This window comes from Lissotriton vulgaris, chromosome 2_1 (genome assembly GCF_964263255.1).
Source record: "Lissotriton vulgaris chromosome 2_1, aLisVul1.2, whole genome shotgun sequence".
Taxonomy (NCBI): Eukaryota; Metazoa; Chordata; class Amphibia; order Caudata; family Salamandridae; genus Lissotriton; species Lissotriton vulgaris.
This window is the reverse complement of record NC_141687.1, coordinates 536,570,182-536,594,788: the sequence shown is the minus strand read 5'-3', so window position 1 is coordinate 536,594,788 and position 24,607 is coordinate 536,570,182. Positions and strand designations below refer to the sequence as shown.

At 46.4% G+C, this 24,607-nt stretch overlaps 1 protein-coding gene across 1 annotated transcript in view; it reads right to left on the bottom strand.

The window, feature by feature from the left end:
• NME9 (NME/NM23 family member 9) overlaps positions 1-24,607 on the bottom strand; it is a 703,404-nt gene that overhangs the window by 217,217 nt on the left and 461,580 nt on the right. The window contains exon 18 of the mRNA XM_086955486.1: positions 15,044-15,145. Coding sequence (XP_086811612.1) covers positions 15,044-15,145 — 102 coding nt within the window. The remainder of the gene's footprint in view (positions 1-15,043; positions 15,146-24,607) is intronic.

Below are 24,607 nucleotides of genomic sequence, written 5' to 3'. Positions count from 1 at the left end.
TTTGACTTTGAATAACTTTATTCAGCGTTTGTTTAACACCATAAAAGTACAACATTAAAATATAATTTCATAAATGTGCTGGCCTATCATCCATTAGTACCATAAAGGAGAAGAAAATCACAGTCAGCAACACAGAAATTAACATAATTCATAAAAAACAGATTGGGAGCAAAACAATTTTCCCTCCCCCAATTCAATATCAATCATCATATTTCTATACTGGACCTCAATCTAACAGAAGACCTTAAAAAATTGGTAACACAGAGGGGATCTTTAGACACTTTTAAAAAGGCCAACGCATCTCTCGCGGATCTAAAATTAGCTTTCTTTAAAATTCCTCTTAAAAAGCAGCGCCTAGGCATTAAATAAAAAAAGGGCATAATAATACAAAATGAAGGGTGTCCAGCGGAGATCGGGGATCGCAGCCGCAGGGTCCCTTTGGTTCAACTGACTCAGTAAACCCCAAAGGGTTTGATAGCACATGGTGAATCATGTTGAATCTAAAACGTGTTATTAAAAACCTATCTTGTGGGTTATATACAAGAGCGAGATAAGATTCCTGCCCCCTATGAGATTTCACTTGCTGATAAGCCCGGACTGTCTGCATTTTCTTAGAGTCGGATTCTCATATTGTCTCTTTGGTTTTAAGGAGATTTTCAGTTACTATCACTTGGTCCCGTTTAGTGATAATTTGAGGGTTTGAAAATAGGGTTCCGCAACCAATCCCCTCTAAAACCTCTTTCACATATTTTAGCCACGGGATTGAACTGCCTTTTTCCCTACCCAAGCAATCTAAAATTATTCGTTGGGACAGGGTGGCTTCTTGGTTGACCCATATTTTTAACCAGGCCACCACAGGCCTTAATTGTACTCTATCTTCCAAAAATTTACAGCCCAGTTCCTCGTGTACTATATAGGACGATGTGCCCTGTGGAACTTTAAGAAGTCTCTTCAGGTATTTATTTTCCTGTTTTTGCAGTCTATCTACATTCCCTATTCCCCACAGCTCTGCTCCATATATCGCCTTCGCGACAGATACGGAGTTGTAAAGGGTCATCATTTGTTCCGGGGACGTTCTAAACGGCAACCAAAATTCATAATTCTGCCAGAGCTTGCTGCTAGTTTGTTTCCATGTCCCTCAATCAAGGGTTTAAAAGTTAAGTTCTTATCAAATAAAATGCCCAAATATAAAAAAGACTGGACTTTTTCCAAAGTTGTTGAGCCTATTCTGTAGTTAAAATCTTTCCCCTTACTTTTAGAGCCCACCTTCATGACGTATAATTTAGTTAAGTCTATTAGACGCTGCAGACCCAGTGGCGTACGTGCCAACAGGACCGCGTCGTCTGCATAGAGCAGGACCAGCACCGGTCTGTCTCCTATCCTTGGGGAGTCAACTTTTAAGCTGGTTAAAAAAAATTCAAGCCCATTTATATATATTGAAAATAGAAAGGGTGCTAAGATGCAGCCTTGTCTTACCCCGCTGGTACATTCAAAGCATTCGGTCAGGCCCCCTTCTTGATTATACCTCACTTTAGCCGTTGTTTTATGGTGGAGGGTTCTCAAGATGTGAATGAGACCAGCGTCAACACCTAGACCCAAGAGTATGGCCCACAGCTTCGAGCGATTTACACAATCGAAGGCGCTGCCAGATCCATAAAGGCTAGGTACACTTTTTCATTGCTTGCCACTATATATTTTGTGACCAATAGATATAGATTTAAACACTGGTCAGTGGTAAATCGGCCAGCCCTAAAGCCATATTGTACTTCTGTCAGGATACAGTTCTCTTCGTCCCAACACATGAGGCGATTCAAGATGGCCCTGCCCATTACCTTTACAGTTACATCTATCAAGGAGATGGGCCTATAACATTGTGGGTTATCCCTATTTCCTTTTGTAAAAATAGGAACAATTATGGCCGTTGACCAGGAACGAAGAAGTCCTGATGCTATGGCGGCATTGATAACTCTCGTTAATATCGGGCCCACAGTTCGAAATTACTTAGGTATAGGTCCGGCGGGATCCCGTCTGGCCCTGGTGCCTTATTTCGATTCTGATTCCCCCCTCAATCTCCTGTAGGGAGAAAATATTCATTTCTATGTTTGTCACCACACCCATATCCTGTTCCGCCTCCTCATAGGTGCCTCGATTGTATAGCCCAGAAAAGTGGTCCACCCACTGCTCAGGCAACACGTTCGATGCTACGCCGGGGCTATCCCCTTCTTGGAAGCAGGGTCTGTTTATTATGGACCAAAACATTGAAAGGTCCCTTTTTTCAGATGCCTACCTCAGATCTTCCCAGGTCTCCGTTTGGAGAGCATTTTTCCTACGCTTAACTTCTTGTTTATAGCGTGTTCTGCAGCGCATAATCATAAGTCCATCCCTCGGTTTAAGTTTAAGCGCTGCTCTGAGCTTATTCTGTGCTTGGGAACATCCTCTATCGAACCATTTATGGTTAGACACTGATATACCCTTCCCCTTTGTATATAGAAGGCTATCAATTAGCCATGCTAAATTCTCCGCAGAGTCATCCTGGTGTTCCAGAGGGTCCATAGAACCCTCTCATAGCTCTCCTGAGCCTAGCACATCCTCAAAGTGCTCAGGTGACAACATAGAACCCCAGGGTTCAAACGGCACTGAAATCGGCATCGAGCGACGTAGTTTCGGCTCCATGTTATCAGGATGAGGATGGGACTGGCACCGCCGATGTGCACCAGTGGCGTCGGAGGAGGTCGCGTTGGCATGACCGGTGTCGACCCGGATCTGGGATCGGATCCATGAGGCCCTATCGGCGCCGTGGACAGAGCCGATGGTGTTGAACCTGTTGGGACCTCTGACGACCCCCGCGGGGACCAAGAGCTCACCAGCAGGGTCGGCCTGCTCAAATACGCGGCACATGGCCTCGTGAAACTCTTTTATCTGAGAAGGGGGTCACTCTGGCTCCCAGAAAGGGAAGGAGACGTGAAGTCAACCCTGGCTCCGCAGAACCGTGCCTAGAGTGTTGGTGCTCTCTCGTCGATGGGCGACAGCCGAGGTAAAGATTGAGTCTACTTGGACTTCTTCCTCTTCTTATGCCTCTTTCCCGAGTGTCCTGAAGACCTTAAGTGGGATGAAGAGGACTTAGGGCTCCGTGAGCAGTCCCACAAACTCCTCTTCCTCGTTCGGAACCGGGACCTCCGTGGAGTCTCATTCGACGGTGTCGACTGCCGGGCCGCAAGGAGCTTCATCGCCCGCTCCCTCAAGGCCTCTGGAGCCATGGCACGGCAGTCGGAACACGACTTCGAGTTGTGATAAAGAAGCAAGAAAAGGTTTAGGTGTCAGTGGAATGGGCGCACTGTTAGAAAGCAAAGCGCATGAGTTTACAATTGGCAAATGTGATTAGGTGGTGCAACTGGGTGAATGGAAAACCTGTGAAACCATTCAGTAGTCTACCCAGCAAGCTGGTGAGACCCAACTCATAAAACAGCAACCCTATGCACACACATTAAGGAGTACAAGTAAAGGTCATATCATAGGATTAGAGCAGAGTAACACAAGGTAATGTGAGGAAGGTCACCTCCGATTAGGTTGCATCAGAAAGGGATTACGTGCTGAGGACCGCTCAAAGCGAGACGAGATTTAGCAGCGTGCGCGGTAACATCAGAACATCCTGGGTCAGTGTTCCTGGTCTCGCTCCGAGACCAGGAACACTGACCCGGGATTTTCTGATGTTACCGCGCACTTCGCGGCTAAATCTCATCTCGCTTTACATGTTACCACTGGAGACTTAAAATCATTTACAAGAACGAGCTTGAGTCAACAAAACTCACGACACTGGACAGTGGGTTCACTTTGAATGCACACGACATCCCGGTCCTCAGCACGTAATCCCTTTCCGATGCAACATAATCGGAGGTGACCTCCCTCACATTTTCGACATCTCTTATATTGGTCAAGGGCCCCACCGGGTCGGAAGTATCACCGGCAGAGCGACCTCCTCTGTATTTTCAGTAGCGTCCGAGCCCTGAAGATTCGCGTGAGCGATGAAACACGTGTCGGCTGGCTGCTGTTTCTTTGTGATGGAAATAAAGAACTGAAAATGTCAGCATACACAAGACTTCTTCGTCTTTCTGCCACCTTACCTTGTGTTACTCCGCTCTAATCCTATGATATGATCTTTACTTGTTATCCTTAATGTGTGTGCATAGGGTTGCTGTTTTACGACTTCGAGTTGTGGTTGCGCTTGACACACCAGAGACAGACAAGGTGGGGGTCGGTAACCGACATCATGGAGTGGCAAGCACTGCACGGCTTGAAACCTGTCTTCCTCAAAGACATCTCTTGCACACAAAGTTGGAAAAATTCCGACTTTGACAAAAACTTGTCAAAAAGCGACAGAGGTTAGCTCTTCCCGGATCGGCGCTTGACTGATGTGGAAAGAAAATAACTCCACGTGCCTCGGTTGCGCTTATATAGGTACTGCTATGTCATAACTGACGCTACCAACGTCGACATCCCGTGGAGCCAAATGGAGCCACCCGACGACACAAGCAGTATTGTTCAGCAAAAGTTTCCGGATCCAGCCTGACACCTGGGAAATTCAAAGGTAAGACATTTGAAGCTAGAAGTCTCCATCAGATTTAAAGTTTGGCAGACAGATTACCCAGTCACCGCATTACAAGCGCCATTGGATATAATACACTTGTAAAACGGTGGATGTCCATCACATTTGTGATGGAGTAACCCTTCCGCCAAACTCTAAATCAGATTCAAAATTTTTATTAGCATGCAGGTTTACTGCTAAAACTATGTAGCACACAAATGATAAGTTGTGGAAATCGGATATTTGCGCACATATACAAATTGCCAATTAAAGTGTCTTGGTTTGTTAAGTTCTTATTAAAATCTTTATTTTGATCACACTTCAGAATTACAAAAAAAAATAAAAAATGTGCCTGATTTGAACTTTACTTGCTGTTGATGCAGTTTGACATTTTTTTAAAGTTCTTTACTTGAATTTAATTTGAATTATGTTAAACATTTGACAATCTGCAGCTTTCCCTTTCATACTTCCTGTACCCCAGTAAGATTGTCACTCGGTTCACATTAAAAAAATTCCCTCACTTTGCTGTCAAGGAAAAGTAAACACCAATCCCAACCGTAAATAAGGAGCAGTTTGTCAGTATATATTGCATGACACTTTACCTCTGTCTTTGAATTAAGGAAATGGACAAGATAAAAACAAAATGTAAATGCCCTTTTATTGTTTATTTCCTTTCTGAACTCCTGCAAGGATTTCTTGGGGGTGCTGCAGCACCTCTCTTACCCCTGCCTCGAGCATCCTTGGTTACGCCTCAGGATCCTGGGGAGACTTACATTCCTCTCCAAGATACTGCAGGTTTCTATTTAAAGTTTTCAGGATGTGATGTTTACTTTTTGAATGTTTCAAAAAAAAGATAGCCTTTGCAATACCAGTACAAATCACAAAGTTTGATAGGGGTGTCGAGATGGTCCATTTGGTGCGAGGATGGGGTTAAAGCAGGTGTTACATTTGTATGAAATCGAGGCTTAGAAAAGAAGTTGTTTCTGTGCAATATCACAAACCATCCCAGACAAAAGCATGACTCCTTTTACTAAAGGATGTGAAACCATTCATCCCAGAACCTAAACTTCCATTCAACTTCTCATACTCTTACAGAACCATGATTCACAGCCTCCCAAACCTCACACTGCCTCCCTTAAGGGCATCACCTGCTAACCTGCACAACCTTTAAAAACATCACACCGGTACCCCATGTATCTAGCTCGCCATCACCAGATTTAGATTAGGCAGTGCAAGAAATAAAATAGGCTTTAGCCCTTCTCCACCTATACACCCAGGATCTGAAAGAAATCTCTGCCCCCGTAAGGTCTTCTTCTTTTCTTCAATATAAAAAAAGAGATGAGATAAGACAGCTCTATTAAGAACATTACATTTTAATGAACGTAATAGCCCACCCACTCTTGCAGAACCCAGTAGGGCGTGTGTGTGCAGGTTACGGTTACTCGGCTTGGCATTTAAAAAGCTACTTGCCAAGGTTCTGCATGTCGCTCGCTAGATCAGAGTACTCCCTGAGGGCAGGGTGCAGTGTTGGGAAGAGATAGGGCATGCGCATGGGTGCTGTACATGTACTGGTGGTGATTGGTTCAGGATGGTGTGCTCGGTACGGTAGGGCCTCCTTCTCGCACTGGACTGGCATGATGGATCAGTGGAAAGGCTATTTAGCTGGAATTCCTATGTACACAAGAGTAGCAGTATAGTGTTTGATATTGATGAGTTAGTAATGGCAAATCCACAGTGTGTTGCAAAGGTGGGGGCTGTGCCAATACTTCACACTTTGACTTTGAGCCTGACTGCTCTGTGCCAAGCTACCCAAGGGTGAGCACAGGTTATGGGAAAAGTGTATCATACTCATCCTATCTACAATGGTGGATTCTGCCTGCCTTCGATGTGTCCAAGCCAGGCAGAAACTAATGAGTCTAACATTTAGCGATCAGCGGTGAGGATAGGACATGTGTTGGCGCAAGATCTAGCAACGCAGTGTTTTGCTATGACTGCAGTGTGCAATATTGTTTTCTTGCCTTCGTTCTTTTTCTGTGGTTTGCCATTCTAGTTTGGAAACCTTTCTGTGTTCACAACAGTCATGCCTAATTCTGGAGAGCCAGCGGAGGTACCTGCAGTAGTGGAGTTTGAGCAGGATACATTGGAGACCTATACGGTAGCCCATCTCAAAGGTTTCTGCAAAGACCTGAAATGTTCTTTTAAAGGCCTCAGTAGAAAGGAAGAACTGCAAAAGGCATTGGGGCCTGGCAGGCAAGCCAGAGGTACAGCTGAGAATTCTGGGGAAGGAGATGTAGTGGATGCTAAGGAGCAGGAGCGGCTGGAGGGAGCTTTGTGCCCTTCAGGTCAGTCAGTAGTGGTTCCTCTAGGGGTCTGTCCCCAGAAGAGCTGGCGGACAGGCAGGGGGAAAATAGGAACAAGTGGGAGATGGCCAAACTTAAGTGGGAAAGTGAGTAGACCAAGGTTGCGAAGGAAGAAAAGAAAATTATGTTGGCTCAAGGGTTGAGTATGAGAGAGTTGGACTTAAAAGCCAAGAGGGCTTAGTCCAGGACAGATGGTGTCAGTTTGGTCCAGCACAGAGGCTGGACAGGCACTAGGGAAGTGAGTGGTTCTGGTGGACCCTTTCCAAGGGTGGAGGGAGGTACGGATAAGCGCGGGCAATTCCCCTTCGGGTTGTGGAGGTCCCCTATGCCTCCTCAGAGGAGGAGGGAGGGTAGGAGAAGACAGGATGCCTCCAACTCAGCTCCAGGGTATGATGTATTTTCAGAAGGAGGAGCCAGGGCAGTACCAGGACATCATCTACTGAAGAATTTCCCTGGTGGAGGAAGAACATGGAGGGCGGCTGACATACACGTGCCCCAGGCTAAGGATTCTGGGGTACCCCTCCTTGACGGGGTGCGGAATTTCCAAAGGGGGAGCAAGGGGCAAAAGAACTTGCCCCTGTCCAGCCTCGGGATCCTGACCCTGAGATGGAGGACCAGGCTCAGGAGACCATGGTGAGAAGGGGAGCATATAATGAGTGCAGTGCACCCAGGATTATCCACCACCATCTGATAAACCACCCAGGACAGAGGATTTGGAGTGGACAAAGACCTGGTCCTGGACACTGACAGCTATTGATGCTCTTTGCTGGGTCATGTACCAGTGAACTAGGGTTGCCCGGGGGCGAGGACAGTAGTCAGACCCCCAGCCAACAGGGGCACTGGGTTAAGCTTGTGGTGAATTCCCAGGGGAGGCTTAATGAGCCCTGCAAATAGGTGGAATGGATCCAATAGGGTTCTGGGGGTATGGGGTTCGTCCGGGTGGGCATAGGGCTGGCGGGTTCCACTGGGGAGGTGTGCCATTGTCTAGGGTCTATCGCCCAGCGCAGGGAAGTTTATCAAGGCATTGAGTAAACTTACCTGGCTTTCGGCTGGGTGGGGGTGGTGTTGGAAATGTCCCTTTCTAGGGTGCTTTCTCTCGCCTCTCTGCTTTTGTCTCTACCGGTTTTCCTCTTATCTATGTGCTAGCCTTGGAACTTTGAGCGCTTTTGACGCTGCCATTCAGTATCAAAGCAATGTGCTTGTCATATACATACTGTTGGTTAGTGTATGCATGATTGGCTGATTCGGGTTAGCTGTAAGTCTCTTGTCTAGGGCTAAGACATATACCTAGGGCATGTAACTCAAATGCTCCTCTCTGGGCCAGCAGTACTGGTTGTGCCACCCATGGAGGTAGCTCTTCAAACGTGCCACAGGTTTGCCCTGTTGGGACCTGTGTGTGCAGGTTACTGTAAAAGCTACTTGACAAGGTTCTGTATGTCTCTTGCTATATCGAAGTCCTCCCTTGGGGCAGGGTCTGGTGTCTGGAAGAAGTAGGACCTATGTGCTGATGTGCTACATGCACTGGTAGTGAATGGCACTTGATGGTGTGTTCAGTACGGTAGGGTCTGCTTCTCGCATTGGATTGACATGAGGGATCGGTAGAAAGACTATTGAGCTAGATTTCCTCTATGCAGAAGAGTGGCAGTATAGTCTTTGACATAGATGTGTTAGTAATGGCAAATCCTCTCTGGTGGTGTGAGTGGATTAGACATTTCTGTGTTTGTGGCTTTGTGTGTCTGTCAGCCTGTTTCCAATCCACATCTGGGTGCTGGGGAGGGGGAAGCTACATCTGTGCATTCCTAACAAGACAGTCATAAACTAGGGGCTCAAGGGAAACTGAAGACCTCTGACTCTGAGGGGCCTTCCTGCGATGGATAAGAGGGGGCAGAATTGGCCCCACTAAAAATATATTGATCAAGCCTCCCAGGGCAGGATGACAGACAAGGCAAAATTTAGAGATGGCCCATGCATTTTTAAGATGGCCCTTTGAACTGATCTCATTTTCAAAGGCCACTGTGGATATAACTACAGGGGCTCCGCCCTCAGGAGTTAGAGACGCTTTGGGAATTGGACCCATACTACGCGGGTTCAATGCTGGAGGAACCATTGGGGCAAGAGGGACTACAACTGGATTATCCGAGAGACTTGTGATGGCCTGGGGCTTGTCGTGCTCTAGGAAGGGGACTACCACTTGGTGGATTTGCCTGGATGTTGATGGCCTGCATCTAATTGCCAACTTTCGTCGTTCGGGTTCCTAAGCACTCTAAAGGGCCGGTTGGCTGGCTGCCTGTTCATGAGATTCCAGGGACAGAAAGGATCTCCCCATTTCCACGAGATTGTAAGGACTGCGCAGAGTGTGGTGGAAATGGGTGGAAGTGATCACTGGTTGGGAGAAGGACCATCCCGGCGTGTGTAGCAATCACACTGTGCCAAGGAGTGTGCTCTTAATGATCATTGGCCCACCTAGGGGTGCCATGGCGTGAGGAGTTTGAGGATTGTGGGGAAAGTTTACTGAGTCCAAGGCATCCAAGCTTACAATCGGAAACCTGTGCTAGCTTTCACTCCATAGCGTGTGGTGTCCGAGAGTTGTGGAGGGAAGTTTGCTGAGTCTGTGGGACCTGAGCTGGAAGCCTAGACTGTCTCTGATCCCCAGATTGGGAGGATGCCAGTGCCTGATATAGCGGCCTCAGTCCGAGGCCGCTTGCTCCCTTCCCCAGACCCACACCACAAGGTACAGTGTTGTTGAGAGTATCGTGACTGGACCAGCAGGGTCTCATTGTACCTTGTGTGCACACACGGTCGGTTGCCTGGAGCAACTGCAGCTTGCACTTCCGCCGGAGGGGAACCATTCTCCACACTGGAAGTTCACCCGCTTCTGTTGTGACAGCCTTTTTCCTACAGGGGTGGATAGTGATCTCGCACTCGAGAAGGTGCTGCTGTGTGTCTGCGGACCTAATTTGGAGGAACTATAGCACGTAACTGTGTCCTTTCGCTTTAGGTAGTCTCGACAATCTATTCAAAGTGTCGCTGACGGGTGCAATGTGTATAGTTTGCTGGTGTAGTTTGAGTGGCATAGGGGCTGGGTCACGAGGCGTAGTCAAAACCTGTGATTTATTGACTGTTACAACTGTACAGGGTATACAATAGTGAGAATGTCGTGTTTTAGGCTAATGTGTTAGTGGCAAAGTGGATTTCCTCTGAACAGCGTGCATATATGTTTATGTCGCTGTTGATGTGGGAGGGATTGCTTTGATCGTGAACTCCTCTGGGAAGTAGGCACATAGGTTTATGTTGCTTATGAGGCTGAGGCTATAACAGGTCGGGTGAATACCTATGAGAAGTACATATTTGATCATGCCGTTCTGCCGCTAATGGAAGAGTTCGACATTTCCATATAACTGAAAAGTATACATCCAAAGTGTATGTTGTTTTGATTCCAATGTGTGCATAATGCAAAGACCTGTGTTTTATGCATACAGTGTGGAGTGTTTTTTTGTAGTGTACACAGTGTGTTACGAGGGTGGGGGTTGTGCCAATAATTTACACTTTGACCCTCAGGATAATCCTGACTGCTCTGTGCCAAGCTACCCAACAGTGAGCACAGGTTATCAGACATGTGTATCATACTCATCCTATCTATGACAGTGATTCTATCTGGCTCAAAGCGTACCAGCCAGCCAGAAACCACTGGGTCTAACACTTCCCCACTCCAGTTTGCAATGATGTAAACAGGTGCCTATGCAGCATTTCCTATGCCTACGCCTCCAAAAATCTGGCAAGCAGCTGTAGAAATCATGCCAAATGTAGCAAATAGAAAAACCTGTGATATGCCAAAACAAAGGGCCTGATTTAGAAATTGTGGCAAGGTGAACTTTAAAAGACGCATGTACCAAACCTGATCTGGCTATTGACAGCAGGTAAAGTAGAATCTGTTGAGGTGATGCTTCCAAGGGATGCAGGTTAGATTGCTGACACCATGAGCATAATCTCTTCCACTTTAACCTGTTTGTTGATTTAGCTCTTGCTTTAGCCAAAATTTCTCTACAGTCTTGAGAGAGATCTACGTCTTGGAACTTGTTGAATTCAGGAGCCATGCATGTAATTCAAGAGGCTGGCACCGGATGTAAGATTTAGCCATTGTCCCTCGTTAAGAGATTTTGAAATGTCAGGAAGCGAATGGGTTTGTACTCCGACATCAGTACGCGCTCCATAAACCAATGCTGCCTGTGGCATTTGGGAACTGTTAGAATGAGGCGAAAGGGCTCCAACTTCATTTTGTGGAAAATCCTCAATATGAGAGGGAAAGAGAGAAAAGCATTTGCATAAATTCTCGACCATCTCATTGAAAGGGCTTTTTCCCATGACCCTGGGTGTGGGTATCGACTGGCACAGAACTGGCATTTGGCGTTCTTGTCTGTCATGAAAATATCCAACGCTGGGTTGCCTCACCGGAAGGATATTTTGTGCACTTCCGCTTGATCCAGTTCCCACTAGTGGCAACGATCTGTGGATCTGCTAAGATATTGTTATGCCCGACACATGCTTGGCTTTCAGTGATATCTTGTGGGTTGCATGCCACCTCCACAGTTCTTGGGCTTCCCGAGATAGCATTAGTGACTTCGTACCCCCTTGCTAGTTGCATTGTGCGTACCGACCAGCACAGAGGCTCCGCTGAATGTGGAAGAAAAGCTTGGAGGGTAAGAGATATCGCCTTTAGTTCAAAGTAATTGCTATCCATTGTATTGACCACGTTCCTTATATCTGTAGGTCCTGTAAGTTGCTGCCCCAGCACTGTAAGGATGGATCGGTGGTGATGAGGAAATCTGGTAGTGAAGTCAAGAAAGTGAGGCCTTGCAGTAAGTGATCATTTTGAGACCACCACAATAACATCTCTTCCATCCTTGGGGTAAAGTTTATCAAGTCGTCAAACGATCCCTCCGCCTGGATCCATTGTGCTTGTAGCTCCTCCAGCAGTGTAGCTCCTCCTTGAGCCGTGCCAGCGGGATCATATTAATTGCAGACAAGACCAAGCCCAGTAAACGACTTGTACATCTGCAATGAAACTGACTTTCTTTTGGAAATAATTAGAGACAAGTTTCATAGTCTTATCTGTGTGTTTTGGGAGAGAAAGGCTTTGTTTTGCTTTGTATTCAAATTGGTTCCCAGAAAAGCTATTGTTTGACTTTGGCTAGTTGAGGATTTATGATAATTCACTGTGAGGCCTAGTCTGTGAAACAGTGAGAGGCAAGCATTGGTAGCTCTGGAAGCTTGCTGTGGCATTGAGGCTTTTATCAGACAGTTGTCTAGGAAGGGGAATACCTGATGACCTTGTTTTTCAGTGTGGCTGGTACTGGGGCATATGCGCACAGCTGACTTGAGGCCGAAAGGAAGGACTCAAAACTGGTAGTGGGTACAGACTACAATGAAGCAGAGATATCTGTGTGCTTGTCTTGTGTGGGGATGTGAAAATACATATCTTGTAGGTCCTGAGCGGTCATGTAGTCTGCTGTTTAGCAGGTGTAGGTGTAGTGTAGTTCCTATTTTCCCTATAGGCTCTGCGCATTGGAATAACATAAACAGCAGTGTAGACGTAGGACTGAGGTCTTCTAGGTCTCTACTAACTATGTTAGACTTAATTTAGGTTTGCGCCAGCTAGCTCAGAGGTCACTGGAAACTTTCTTGAATGAATGGGAAGGGATCAGCTTCCCTGGCTCAGACAAGAAGGGATTGAGCTTCCGACAACCGCATAAACATGACAACTTTGCTCCCTCAGAATAAGAGTAAATCTCTAGAGTCGTGTGAAAACAGTAGACAGCTATTTCACTCAGTCAGATGTGCGTTCTTCGTTTCACCAGAGTGCAGAGAAGAGAGAGACGGGCGTTTTCAATAAAAGGTATTATTTATTGAGCAGTCTTCCTTCTCATGCAAGAGAAATGAATTGCCACAATTGCAATACTTAATATAAAGTAAAGTACTTACAGTAAAAGGAGTATTATGAAATAATACTGTAAAAGCATGGATATGGTTTCTTAGCCATAAGACACTTTAAAATGGATAAAATATATACATACATATATACATAGGCTAACGTGCTCAACGGTGCTTCTAAAATACGCCTACCCCGGTGTACCTGACCTAAGCCTAATACGTGGGAAGGAGTAAGTAAGTAAGTTTAAGTTAAGTTGGTTTTGCCAAGAATCTGATACAAGAATTCTCTCTAAGGGTTTAGTCAGCACTGTACCTTGGGAATAGAATGTAGGAGGTCTGGTATCTCTCTCTCAGGACTCGATATCCCAGTCAACCGCAAGGGTAGGCTGGAAACACCGGAGCTGGATTTTCTCGGCAGGAGAAAAGACAGCGTCTTTCTCAGCACTTCAAAGAGGAGGGGCAGCGTCCGTGGGCTCTTCGCATCTGCTGGGCTCTCGGCAAGTAGATTAGCTGCTCTGCTCCAAAACCACCACCGTGTGTTTGCTTAAGGCAACGTTGGTATATTTATACCTGAAAGGTGCCGAGTTTGATGTAAGGTTTGGACATAAGAAGTCAATAAAGATGTCACTAAGAACTGGCCGTTCTTACAGTGCTTGCAGGAGTTCTATTACAAATCAAAACAAAGCCAGTGGGGATTTCCCAGGTTGCTGGAGGTTTGGTGTGTCGAAAGAACTCGTTGTGCTTTCTAGGAATCCAAGGAAGTAGCTTTTGCCGTGCCTTGGACTGCAAGGGCGATTTACTGAAATATGGATCTGATTCTTATGCCATTATAGGTATATTATTAATTATAGCCGTACAAGGGCATAAAATAGCAATATTGATTCGGGTTCCTAGATAAAACACATCATAGGTTATCGGAGAGAGTTATCATACGGAAGCAATGTTTGCGTAAGAATTTTTTCAGTTCGCTGAGGTCTAGGATGGGTCTCCATTCCCGTTTTCTTGTGTATAAGGAACAAAACAGGAGTAGAATACCGTGCCTCTCTGATAGTAAGGGACTTTATTTACCACACTTATGACCAGCATTAAAAGCACTTCTTTTCTCAATTGGTGTAGTTGAAGAGTGTGCGCACACTTTGGAGGATTGTTTGGTTGCCTCTGTACAAGCTGCAGCGTATGTCCATAATTTACTAGATCTAATACCCATTTGTCCGATGTTATTTCTTTCTATTGAAGGAGGTACTTGGAAATAGTCACACCCATAGGATGGTAAGGAGTGAAATGTAGCGGGACTTGGTCTAGGTCACTGTTTACAATCTGTATTCCGGCATTGGGGGGTTGCTTCCGGTGTGGGCCTTATTTGTTATAGGCAGCAGAGGGCGGAGACTTACATGGAGCCAACCATTGAGGCCTAAAACCACCTGGCTCCGACAGGTGGGGGGGGGGGTACAAGCCTGCTGAACAGATGCACACAAAGCAGTTAGAAACAGACTAGAGGTTGAAGACCCTAGTGTGATCATAGAGAGAAGCTGCCGAGACAGCAAGGTCTTTGGCAGGTGTGTCTGCACTACCAGGTATCTGCAGATGCACTCGATGTCGCAGTGGGCAAGGTAACCTCTGGCTTAAGAATAGGAGACTTTTCACTGTTTCCTGTAATAAATAAATGAAACCAAACAAGTTTTTGAAAGAAATTTTAGAAGTGAGTGACTATGTCCCTACTTCCCATGGCTTTCACATCAAGTAACAGGCCCAGAGGAGGGGAACTCTGAAGGACTGCAACATGAGGAAAAAGTGATTCTATGAGCATACAGCCCTCTATGGAAATATTTGTCTCATCTCCTATGTGCTGCTGATGTTGACTGCAGCAGGTCTTCACCAAAAACCTTTGGTACAAATGTGGCTATAAATTTCTAGGATGATAAAATATCTAAACACATCTGAATGTATTAAATATCTTACAACAGAGACGACAATGATTAGTGATAGAGTGATAAAATGTGGATGACAAAGAGAAAAGAACCCTTGACAAAGATACCTCAAGACAGAATGCACATCCCAAGTAAAAACAACCTCAGTGAGAATGCTTACATTGAGATTTGTAAACAGAAATCCCCTAGAAAAATCGTGAGATTACCTTGGATAGCATCTTTTTAGAAAATAGATTAATGATTACCCTTTTTCTCCAGAGGGCTGACACCATCAGGGGCCTCCACTTCATTTTTCTCAGCATCCATTAGGTCACTTTCTTGGTCCTCGGGCTCATGCTCAGATAAATCTGCAAAAAAGAATAGCACACAATAAATGACTGAGCACAAACAAAGCTGGGAAAGGATTAATGACTGCGTAGAAAGAGCGCCAGCAAACGAGTAATGACTGTGCACAGAGAGAAGCAAGCAAAGAATTAATGACCCACACAGGACCCCATGTTTTGAGCTAAAACCTTTCTTGATTCCTGTCAGAGTAGATCTTTTACAGCCTATTCATAGAACGACGCTGGTGGCCGCAGTACACTGGAGCTAAGGAGTACAGGAGGGGCTGATGTCATAGGCATTGCATTAAGAGACTTACATGGAGCCAGCCATGAGGCCTAAAACCACTTGGCTCTGACAGGTGGGGGAGAGTGTACACGCCTGCTGAGCAGATAAACAGGAATCATTAGAAACAGGCTAGAGGTTGAAGATACTAGTGTGATCATAGAGGGAAGCTGCAGAGACACAAGGGGCTCCGGCAGGCGTGTCGGCATTCACAAATATCTGCGGATACCTGTGGGCAAGGTATCTTCTGGATTAGGAATAGGAGACTTTTCACTTTTTCCTGTCATAAATAAATTAAAACAAATAAATATGTTTAACTTTTTCCGGCCATAAATGAATTAAAACATATGTTTTTGAAAGAAATCTTAGAAGTGAGGTGACTATGTCAAAACATCACAGGCTTTCTCATCAAACAACAAGTCTAGAAGGGGAAGCCTGAAGTGTTGCAACAGAAGGGGAAAGTGAATCTAGGAGCACAGGACCCTCTATGGAAATATTTGTCTCAGCTGCTATGTGCTGCTGATGTTGACTGCAGGAGGTTTTCGCTGAAAGCCTTTGGTCCACGCGTGGTTATACATTTCTAGGATGATAGAATATCCGAACGCATCTGAATTGAATAACGCTCTTACAACAGAGATGATAATGATTAGATGTAGAGTGATGAAATGTGAATGACAATGAGAAAATAACCCTTGGCACCGAGACCTCAAGACAAAATGCACATACCTAGTAAAAACAATTTCAGTGAGAATGCCTACATTGAAGTTTGTAAGTAGGAATCCCCTAGAAAAAGCGCGAAATTATCTTACATAGCACCTGTTTAGAAAAGCTCCTGTGTGCCTTTAACCTGGGACAAGGGTTGCCTCCTTGAACTGTGAGGTTCTTGATATTGTGCCCTTGTTCTTGCATGTAAAGTGCATGTGAAAAGCTCTAAAAAAGCGTACTAACCATGAGCATTCTCTATCCTGATGCCACTAAGTTTCTTCATTATCGGTTTTAAAAGTTTTGATCCCTGGAAAGCTCACTCAACCAAGTGGTTATGGATCGTCTGCAGGAGCGGATGTGAAGTTTCAAGAATATTGGTTCAGTAGCTTTTCCCTTTGGGCCATGACCACAGGGAATAAAAAAAGATGTGCAATGATGACTCTTTTTTGTATCCGCCTGAGGTTCTGTAAATTACGAATTCGTTCGTGCGCAGCCTCCATTTTGTGATCGCCGCCATTTTATGTTGCCCTCACTCAGGCAGCGCGGCGAACGCAATGTTTTTGTCGTTTCTGCATTTACGTGTCAGGTGGCTTCTTCGCCTAGAAGTGTGGCTCACTGGTTAGAGCAGGCAGACCCTGAAGCAGAGGTCAGGCCCGGGACCAGGGTTCGATTCCCGACGCAGCAGGGTGTTGAGCTCAAATGTCCACGGACTCGATAATTCTCGCTTTGGTGCCTGACCTAATCATGGGTTCACACTCTGCAACTCTGGGCATTAAGCTTGCTTAATCTCCACAACGGCCCCCCTGCAGCGGGAGGCCTGGCTTTCACCTTGGGGATGCCCTGTAGGGGCTATCTCACAGGGGAAAACCAGGACGGGTTCCCAAGGCAAGCGCGGAGATACCCCTTCGAGGGTCGATTCTGGCGCTATATAAGAAACATAATAATGATAATAATAATAATATGTTTACTAATGAGTGTCAGGGTCTGGCCGAGTACACTAATTCCTGTCTGAGCTGATTAATCCCCGTCCGGACTATTTGTTAGTTCACACCATTGTTTCCTTTAAGCTATCTTATCTGCTGTCCTTCGCTACATGCCTCATGCATTCTCCTGTTTCACGACTGTCCCTCTACAATATGCAGCTGTGTTTTCTCTACTTGTAAATTGAATTGTGTGGATTCATTAGTAATTTACTTAAGGGGTCGGGTGACAAACAGAACTGGGAACTTGAGTTGCTTTGGTCTTAAAACATTGTCTATAACATTTGCCTATAGCTCATGCTCTTGTGTGATTGCATTTTGCATTGTATTGTATCGTATATAAACCTGTGCGCCACGGAGTTAAGTGGCAGTCTCTTTTGAACCTCGTTATACCAACGACTTCTAAGACCACTGTACTAGCTGCAGCTAATAAATACCATCCTCTACATCAGACGAAGAGTCCGTGTCTCTGTATTTGACAAGGCAGGTGAATCCCGCGGATTTCAGGCGTATCCTGCGCCGCTGGACCTTAAGGCTACGGTTCTCCAACTGGCGCCCATTGTGGGGCGACTTCAGCGGTAGCAGTTGAGCCCGAGGGTCGTGAGAAGCCCCGCAAGAAAACTCCGGTGGAAGCGCACCACGTGATCGACCCCTGTATTCCGGTGGAAGCGCACCACGTGATCGACCCCTGTATGTCCAAAGTGGACCGAAGGTCTTAAGCTTGAAGCTCACTTACCCTCCTTGCCGAGGTTATTGCAACGAGGAAAACTGTCTTAAGGGTCAAAAGCCTCATAGGATATTTGTGAAGAGGCTCAAAGGGAGCACCCATCAGAAAGGCCAAAACAAGATTTAAGTCCCACTGAGGCACAACAAAAGGAGTAGGAGGGAACTTTTTCGTAAGGCCCTTCAAAAACCTTAAAACCACAGGAGATTTAAAAAGAGAAGGCTGGTCAGGCAAGCAGAGAAAAGCTGACAGCGCTGAAAGATAGCCCTTCACTGTGGCAACAGCAAGCCCCTGATGCGCCAGAGAAAGGGCAAACTGAAGAACATCAGACAAATGGGCTCTCAAAAGGTCTATAGACTTCTCTCCACACCAAGTGACAAATTTAGACAACCTATAAGAATAAATGGACTTAGTGGAGTCACGCCTGGCTGACAAGATGACATACACCACGTCAGGCGGGAGAGAAAACGAACTCAGGTTGCCCCGTTCAATCTCCAGGCATGAAGGTGTAAGGTCTGGAGGTGGGGGTGTATAAGCTGCCCCTCCATCTGGGAGAGGAGATCTGCACTGTGAGGGAGACGGAGCGGCGGGTGAGAGGAGAGGTGGAGAAGGTCTGAGTACCACACCCTTCTTGGCCAATCCGGGGCGATCAATATGACTTGGGCCCGGTCTTGGCGAATTTTCCTCAGAACCTGAGGAATCAAAGGTATGGGAGGAAACGCGTAAAGGAGCTTCGAGTCCCAACTCAACTGAAACGCGTCCCCCAAAGCTCCTTGCATCGGATACTGGAGACTGCAGAATGACAGGCAGTGAGCATTCTCGCGAGTGGCGAACGGGTCCACCCGAGGAGTCCCCCACATCTGAAAGATGCCGTGAACAACCTCCGGGTGAAGCCTCCACTCGTGGTCGTCAGAGAACTGCCGACTGAGACTGTCTGCACGAACGTTCTGAACTCCGGCCAGATGATTTGCCATCAGACAAATCTGATGATCCTGAACCCAGGACCAAAGACGCAGAGCCTCTCTGCAGAGACACTGCGACCCCACTCCTCCCTGCTTGTTGATGTACCACATCGCGTCGTGTTGTCCGTCAGGACCTGATCTGACCGCCCGCGAAGGGAAGGGAGGAAGGCCTTGAGCGCCAGACGTATCGTCCGTAATTCCAGCAGGTTGATGTGAAGCAACCTTTTCCCTGGAGACCAAAGACCCTTGACCTCCAGGTCCCCCAGATGAGTACCCCACTCTAGTGGATGCATCCGTTATCACTGTGGCCACCGATGGAGGTAGATGAAAAGCCTTTCCTTGCAACAGATTGCCTTCCACGCTCCACCAAGAAAGATCCGCTGCAGTTTCTCTGGAGATCCTCGCTGACTCCCTGAGATCCCCGTTGTGCTGATACCACTGCCTGCGGAGGCACCAGTGGAGTGCCCTCATGTGCCAGCGTGCATGGTTGACCAACAGATTGCAAGAAGCCATCAGACCGAGCAGACGTAAGACCTTCTGGACTGGAACAACCGCTCCATTGAAGAATAAAGGAATCATTTCCTGTATGTCGCGAATCTTTTGAGGAGGAGGGAATGCACGACATACAGTAGTGTCCAGTACCTCACCTATGAACAGGTTGCGCTGGGAGGGCACCAGGTGAGACTTGGGTACATTTATCGAAAAACCCAACCTGTGCAACAACTGAATTGTCTCTTGCAGATGATGGAGCACTTTCTCCGGAGATTCCGCTTTGATCAGCCAATCGTCCAGATACGGGAATACAGGTATCCCCGACCTTCTGAGATGTGCTGCCACCACAGCCAACACCTTGGTGAAGACTCGAGGCGCAGTAGTAAGACCAAACGGAAGGACCGCAAACTGGTAGTGTTGCGACCCAACCGTGAAACGGAGATACTTTCTGTGCGACTTCAGGATTGGGATATGGAAATACGCATCCTGCAATTCGAGCTACACCATCGAGTCTTCTTCCAGCAGCGCTTGAAGAACCTGAGCAAGGGTGAGCATCTTGAACTTCTCCTGTTTCAGGTAAAGGTTCAAGATCCTGAGATCCAGAATTGTCCGAAGCCTGCCATCCTTTTTAGGGATCAGGAAATACCGGGAGTAGCATCCCTGACCCCTCTCCTGCTCCGGAACCACCACTATCGCACCTTTTCGAAACAGTGTCAGGACTTCTTCCTGCAGGAGAAGCAGGTGGTCCTCCGAACAATAACCCTGGCAAGGAGGATAATTTGGGGGAAACTCCCGAAAGGGAATAGCATACCCATTCTCTACAAGATTGAGAACCCAAAGATCCGATGTTATCAATTCCCAATCTTGAAGAAAATGGGTAAGCCGGCCCCCCACTGGGCCCACATGATCCGGAATGGCGGATCTAGGGCTGCTTGGCTGCGGAGGCTGGGGGCTGGGATGGGGAAGAGGAGGAAGAAGAGGAAGCATTACGGCCAGAGCACGGCCCTCTGCTTGCCTCTATAAGATCTATACAACGTGTTTTGCTGCTGCTGCGGCTGCTGCTGGGTTGACTTATAGGTTCGAAAAGAAGATCTGCTAAATCCTCTTGAACGTCTATCAAAAGTGCCCCTGGTCTTTAAAGCGTTCCAAAGCAGTGTCCGCTTTTTTTCCAAACAATCCAGACCCGTCAAAAGGAAGATCCATTAATGCCGCCTGGACATCTGTGGAAAACTCACTTGACTTCAGCCATGCAGCTCTTCTTGTCACTACGGAAGAACCCATGACCCTAGCCACAGAGTCTGCCGTGTCCAATCCACTTTGAATAACCTGCCTTGCTGCAGCTTGAGTATCAGAGATTACCTCTTGGAAGTCTTTTCTATTCTCTTCAGGCACCTTGTGCACCAACTGTTTCACAGTGTCCATAAGAGCGTGGATATAATGCCCCATCAAGCAGGTAGCATTCGTGGATTTCAAAGCCATACTGGCAGAGGAGAAAACCTTCTTAGCAGCCTGATCCTGCTTTCTCGACTCCTTTTCCGCTGGGACCTGCGGAAATGCACCCGGAGATATTTTGGAACAGGCAGCCTGCACCACCAAACTCTCTGGTAGAGGATGAGAGGTTAAAAACTCCGGGTCTTCAGGAGCTGCCCTATACCTCCTAGCTACAGCCCTAGATACAGCAGGAGCTGATACTGTTTTTTTCCAAATCTCCAAAATTGGATCCTTTAAGGCATCATTAAAAGGCAGCAACGGTTCAGTCACTGATGAAGGAGAGTGAAGGACCTCCGTGAGCAGATTAGATTTAAATTCTGCAGTTGGTAGAGCAATGTTCAATAAACCTGCAGCCTTCTTTATCGCTACATGATAAGGCGTCACATCCCTTGAGGGCTCATAAGAAACTGAAACAAGGTCCCATTCAGGTGACAGTTCTAGGCCACTAGCCACAGTCAGGTCCTCAAAAGGGTCCTCAGACTCCTGTAGTTCGCCTTCCTCCAGATTTTCCTCTCGATATCTTTCCTCCTCCATCAACCTCTGGGCCTCACGCCTTGATCTGTGCTTCACATTCGAAGCCGACGGATCCCCAATCGACTCCGACGGAGCCGGCGTCGAACCCGACGTCGGACGAGGAAGAGATCCACGACGTCGTTCAGGGTTCGGCTTCAAAGTTGATAGGACTGGCGTCGACGGAATCGGAGACATCGACCTCGGCGTCGAAGGCTTCGGAGCGAAGGCCTCGCCGGATTCGGATAATGCCAATGTGGCGTCGGAGCCGGCATAAAGAGCATAAAGGGCGCAGGTGCATAGGATTGAGGAACATCCAGACCATATGCCATCGGACCCATGGGACCAGCAGGAGCCCCAGAGGGATACATAGCCCTTGAATAAATTCCGAACATCGCATTCAGGAAATGCGAAGGATCCTGACCTGGACCTGGGAAGGCTGGATACGAACCCCCAGGTGGATCTCGAAGGCGCGGAGTCGATGCGACGTCGACCTCCTCTTCAGGCTGGTGCACCGGAGTCGACAGACCTTCGGGCAACGGAGCCTCTCCCTCTCCAACCACCTCCTCCTCACCTTCATCCTCCCGACCTGAAGGATGGGATGGGTCCGGAGATGGAACAGCTTTCTGCTTCGGGGAACTCGGTGAATTTGCATGTGACGCCCCAACCTCGGCATCCTGTTCCTCCGAAGCCGAAGATACCACCACCTTCTCGACCAGCTTCACCTGCGACTTCGGCTTGGAACCCGACTCCTTCCTTGATCGATGTCGGGATTCATGGGTTCTCTTTTTATGCTTCTTTTTCGAAGACCTTGAAGCATGGGCTGAGGACGAATCCGTTCGCGACCTCGAGCAAGACCTTGACCTCGAGCGTCGAGTCCGCGATCTTGATTTCTTCTTTTCCTTTCCTTCTTTAAACTGGGCAACCAGAAGTTTTGCTTCCCTTTCCCGGAGGGCCTTTGGTGTCATCTTCCTGCAGGATTGGCAGTCCTCGACGTCATGGTCGGAGCTCAGACACCACAAACAGCATTTATGTGGGTCTGTGATGGACATTATCTTATTACATTCTCCGCAGGCCTTAAACCCGGTCTTCTTCGAGGACATGTCGAAAGAAAGTGAAGACAAAGAGACTAGAAACAAATAGTAAGTAACAAAGTTACAGCCAAGGCTACAGACGATCCCAGAAAACCGTTAGCGTCGACGACGCGGAAAAAAGGTAACTGATGTCATCACGCCGGCGTGGGTCTATTATAGGCGTATCACTTCACATCCGTCAATCAGGATTTAGACATAAACACTCGACCGAGTCAGCATTATTCGATGTCTTAGAAACTATCAAAATGACAATAGACTCTGGGATTACTTACCGCCCGCTGCCTTGATGGGCCCCTAGAGCTCGTCAGATAGGCAGCCGCCGGTACCTCCGCCCCCTGCATCATAATGCAGCGGCCGGACTGCACGTAAAGATGTTATATGGATCGCAACCATCAGATTGACATTGTAACGGGCCCCTTGATGTTTTGCCGAATTCTGGTCGATTTAGTAAATAAAATAAGACTGTATTGGATAATACTATATAGGGATCCCTATAAATGCTTTAGGTTGAAGGATTTATGGTTTATATATAATGTTAGTATAGACAAGCATTTTATTTACTATTGATTCACATATATTCTTAGATGGATGACTATTCTGCTATTATTTTTGTTTGTCTTCTTGTTATTATATTATAAACTCAATAAAATATTTTGAACAGAAAAAGATATATAAGCAACACTCATGCACATCTTCCACATCACATTTTCCATACAAGTTGAAAAAAACTCGAAACCCAAAAGGTGTCAGTAGACTAATTTCACATATATGAGTGAAAAATATGTATTTTTAAAAAAGGTAAAGCTTTCTTCTACCAAAGGTAGGAAATGCCAGCAAGTACTGAAAATAGCCCAAAAAGATTGAAAAGGGAGTTTAGCATATACCAAAATATCTGGTAGAAGCACAAGGCAGTACTCTAAAGTCCTACTCTCTAAGTGAAATTTAATTTTTTGCCTATCCATAGTTTTTGACAGAAAATGTTTGCTTACATTTTTCAGTTTGGAAATGTTTTTCTACAGTAGGGGAATACTCAATCAAATGGTGTTTCTGGGTTCAAGTCTGGCAGCCGCAACTTATTTCCATGATTATGATACATTGATGGTTAAATGAAAGGGACCATGAAGCTATTGATATCACAATAAATCTCAAATTCCTAGCCAACATCATCATACAAGCAACATTCTATGAAGTCTATTGTTGATGATTGTTAGCAATGCACGACTGAGTCAAGATAGATGTTTCTTTTTTCTACCCTAAATAGTACCTTTCAAGCTGGTCCATACACTTTTCCTGGTGGATAATCTATCTAACTGCAGATTCCTTACTTTATGAATATTCTCAGGAGCCAGATTTGATCCAACAGATTTTTACAGCATAGGCCCTGCATGCCAGTAGGTGGCGTTGTATAGCCCAGCATGACCCGTGTTCTGCCTGGAAGTGACGGTCAGATCCACATATAAGCACCACTCCTAAGTGCTGATGTAATTTTCTTTCTCGATACTGTCCACGCCCTTGAACCAAGAGCTCAATAATCAATCAGACTTGTCAGTATGCAGATTTCTAAGATGAGACATTTTTAGATGGAGAAAAAGATAATTCCATAGAAGGGGGAGGTTGTAGGACGATGAGGAATCTACAGTTAGACTGAAAATACACCAGAAAGTGTGTTACGGAGGTAAGTAACTTGCTCCGCTGTTAGATACTTTTATCCACAGATTCCTCATCTTATAAGTAGATACTAAAGCAGTGCTTTCCAAGGTGTTCAGATCAAAACATCCTGCGGAACCGAAGTGATGAAATGACCTTCCATTCGAACATGGCTATGGAGGTAACAGTACTTTGTGAACTTCTGCACTGATGCCCACAATTTGCCCTGACAGATAACCAAAAGAGGCACTCAGTTGCCAGCGCAGTTGTAGCACCTTGCCCTCGAATACAATGAGTCCTCAGACCTTCTAATGGCTGCTTCTTAGCTAATACATAGCAGATCTCAATACAGAAGACTATCCTCCTTAGAACCCCACAAAGAGCTGATTTTGTACGTTTATTACAATTACACAAGCAATAGTTGCAACAATTTTTTATTGCTTATACAGGGGTATATACATTTCCTTCCTGGGGTATTGCATGGTGTCACATATACTGCACATACGCTTGCTGACCAACACTCTTTACGTGCCCACCGGCCCCCAGCCTTAGTATATTAACGATTTTCGGGGTCCCCGTCTACCGCTCTTCCATGCTT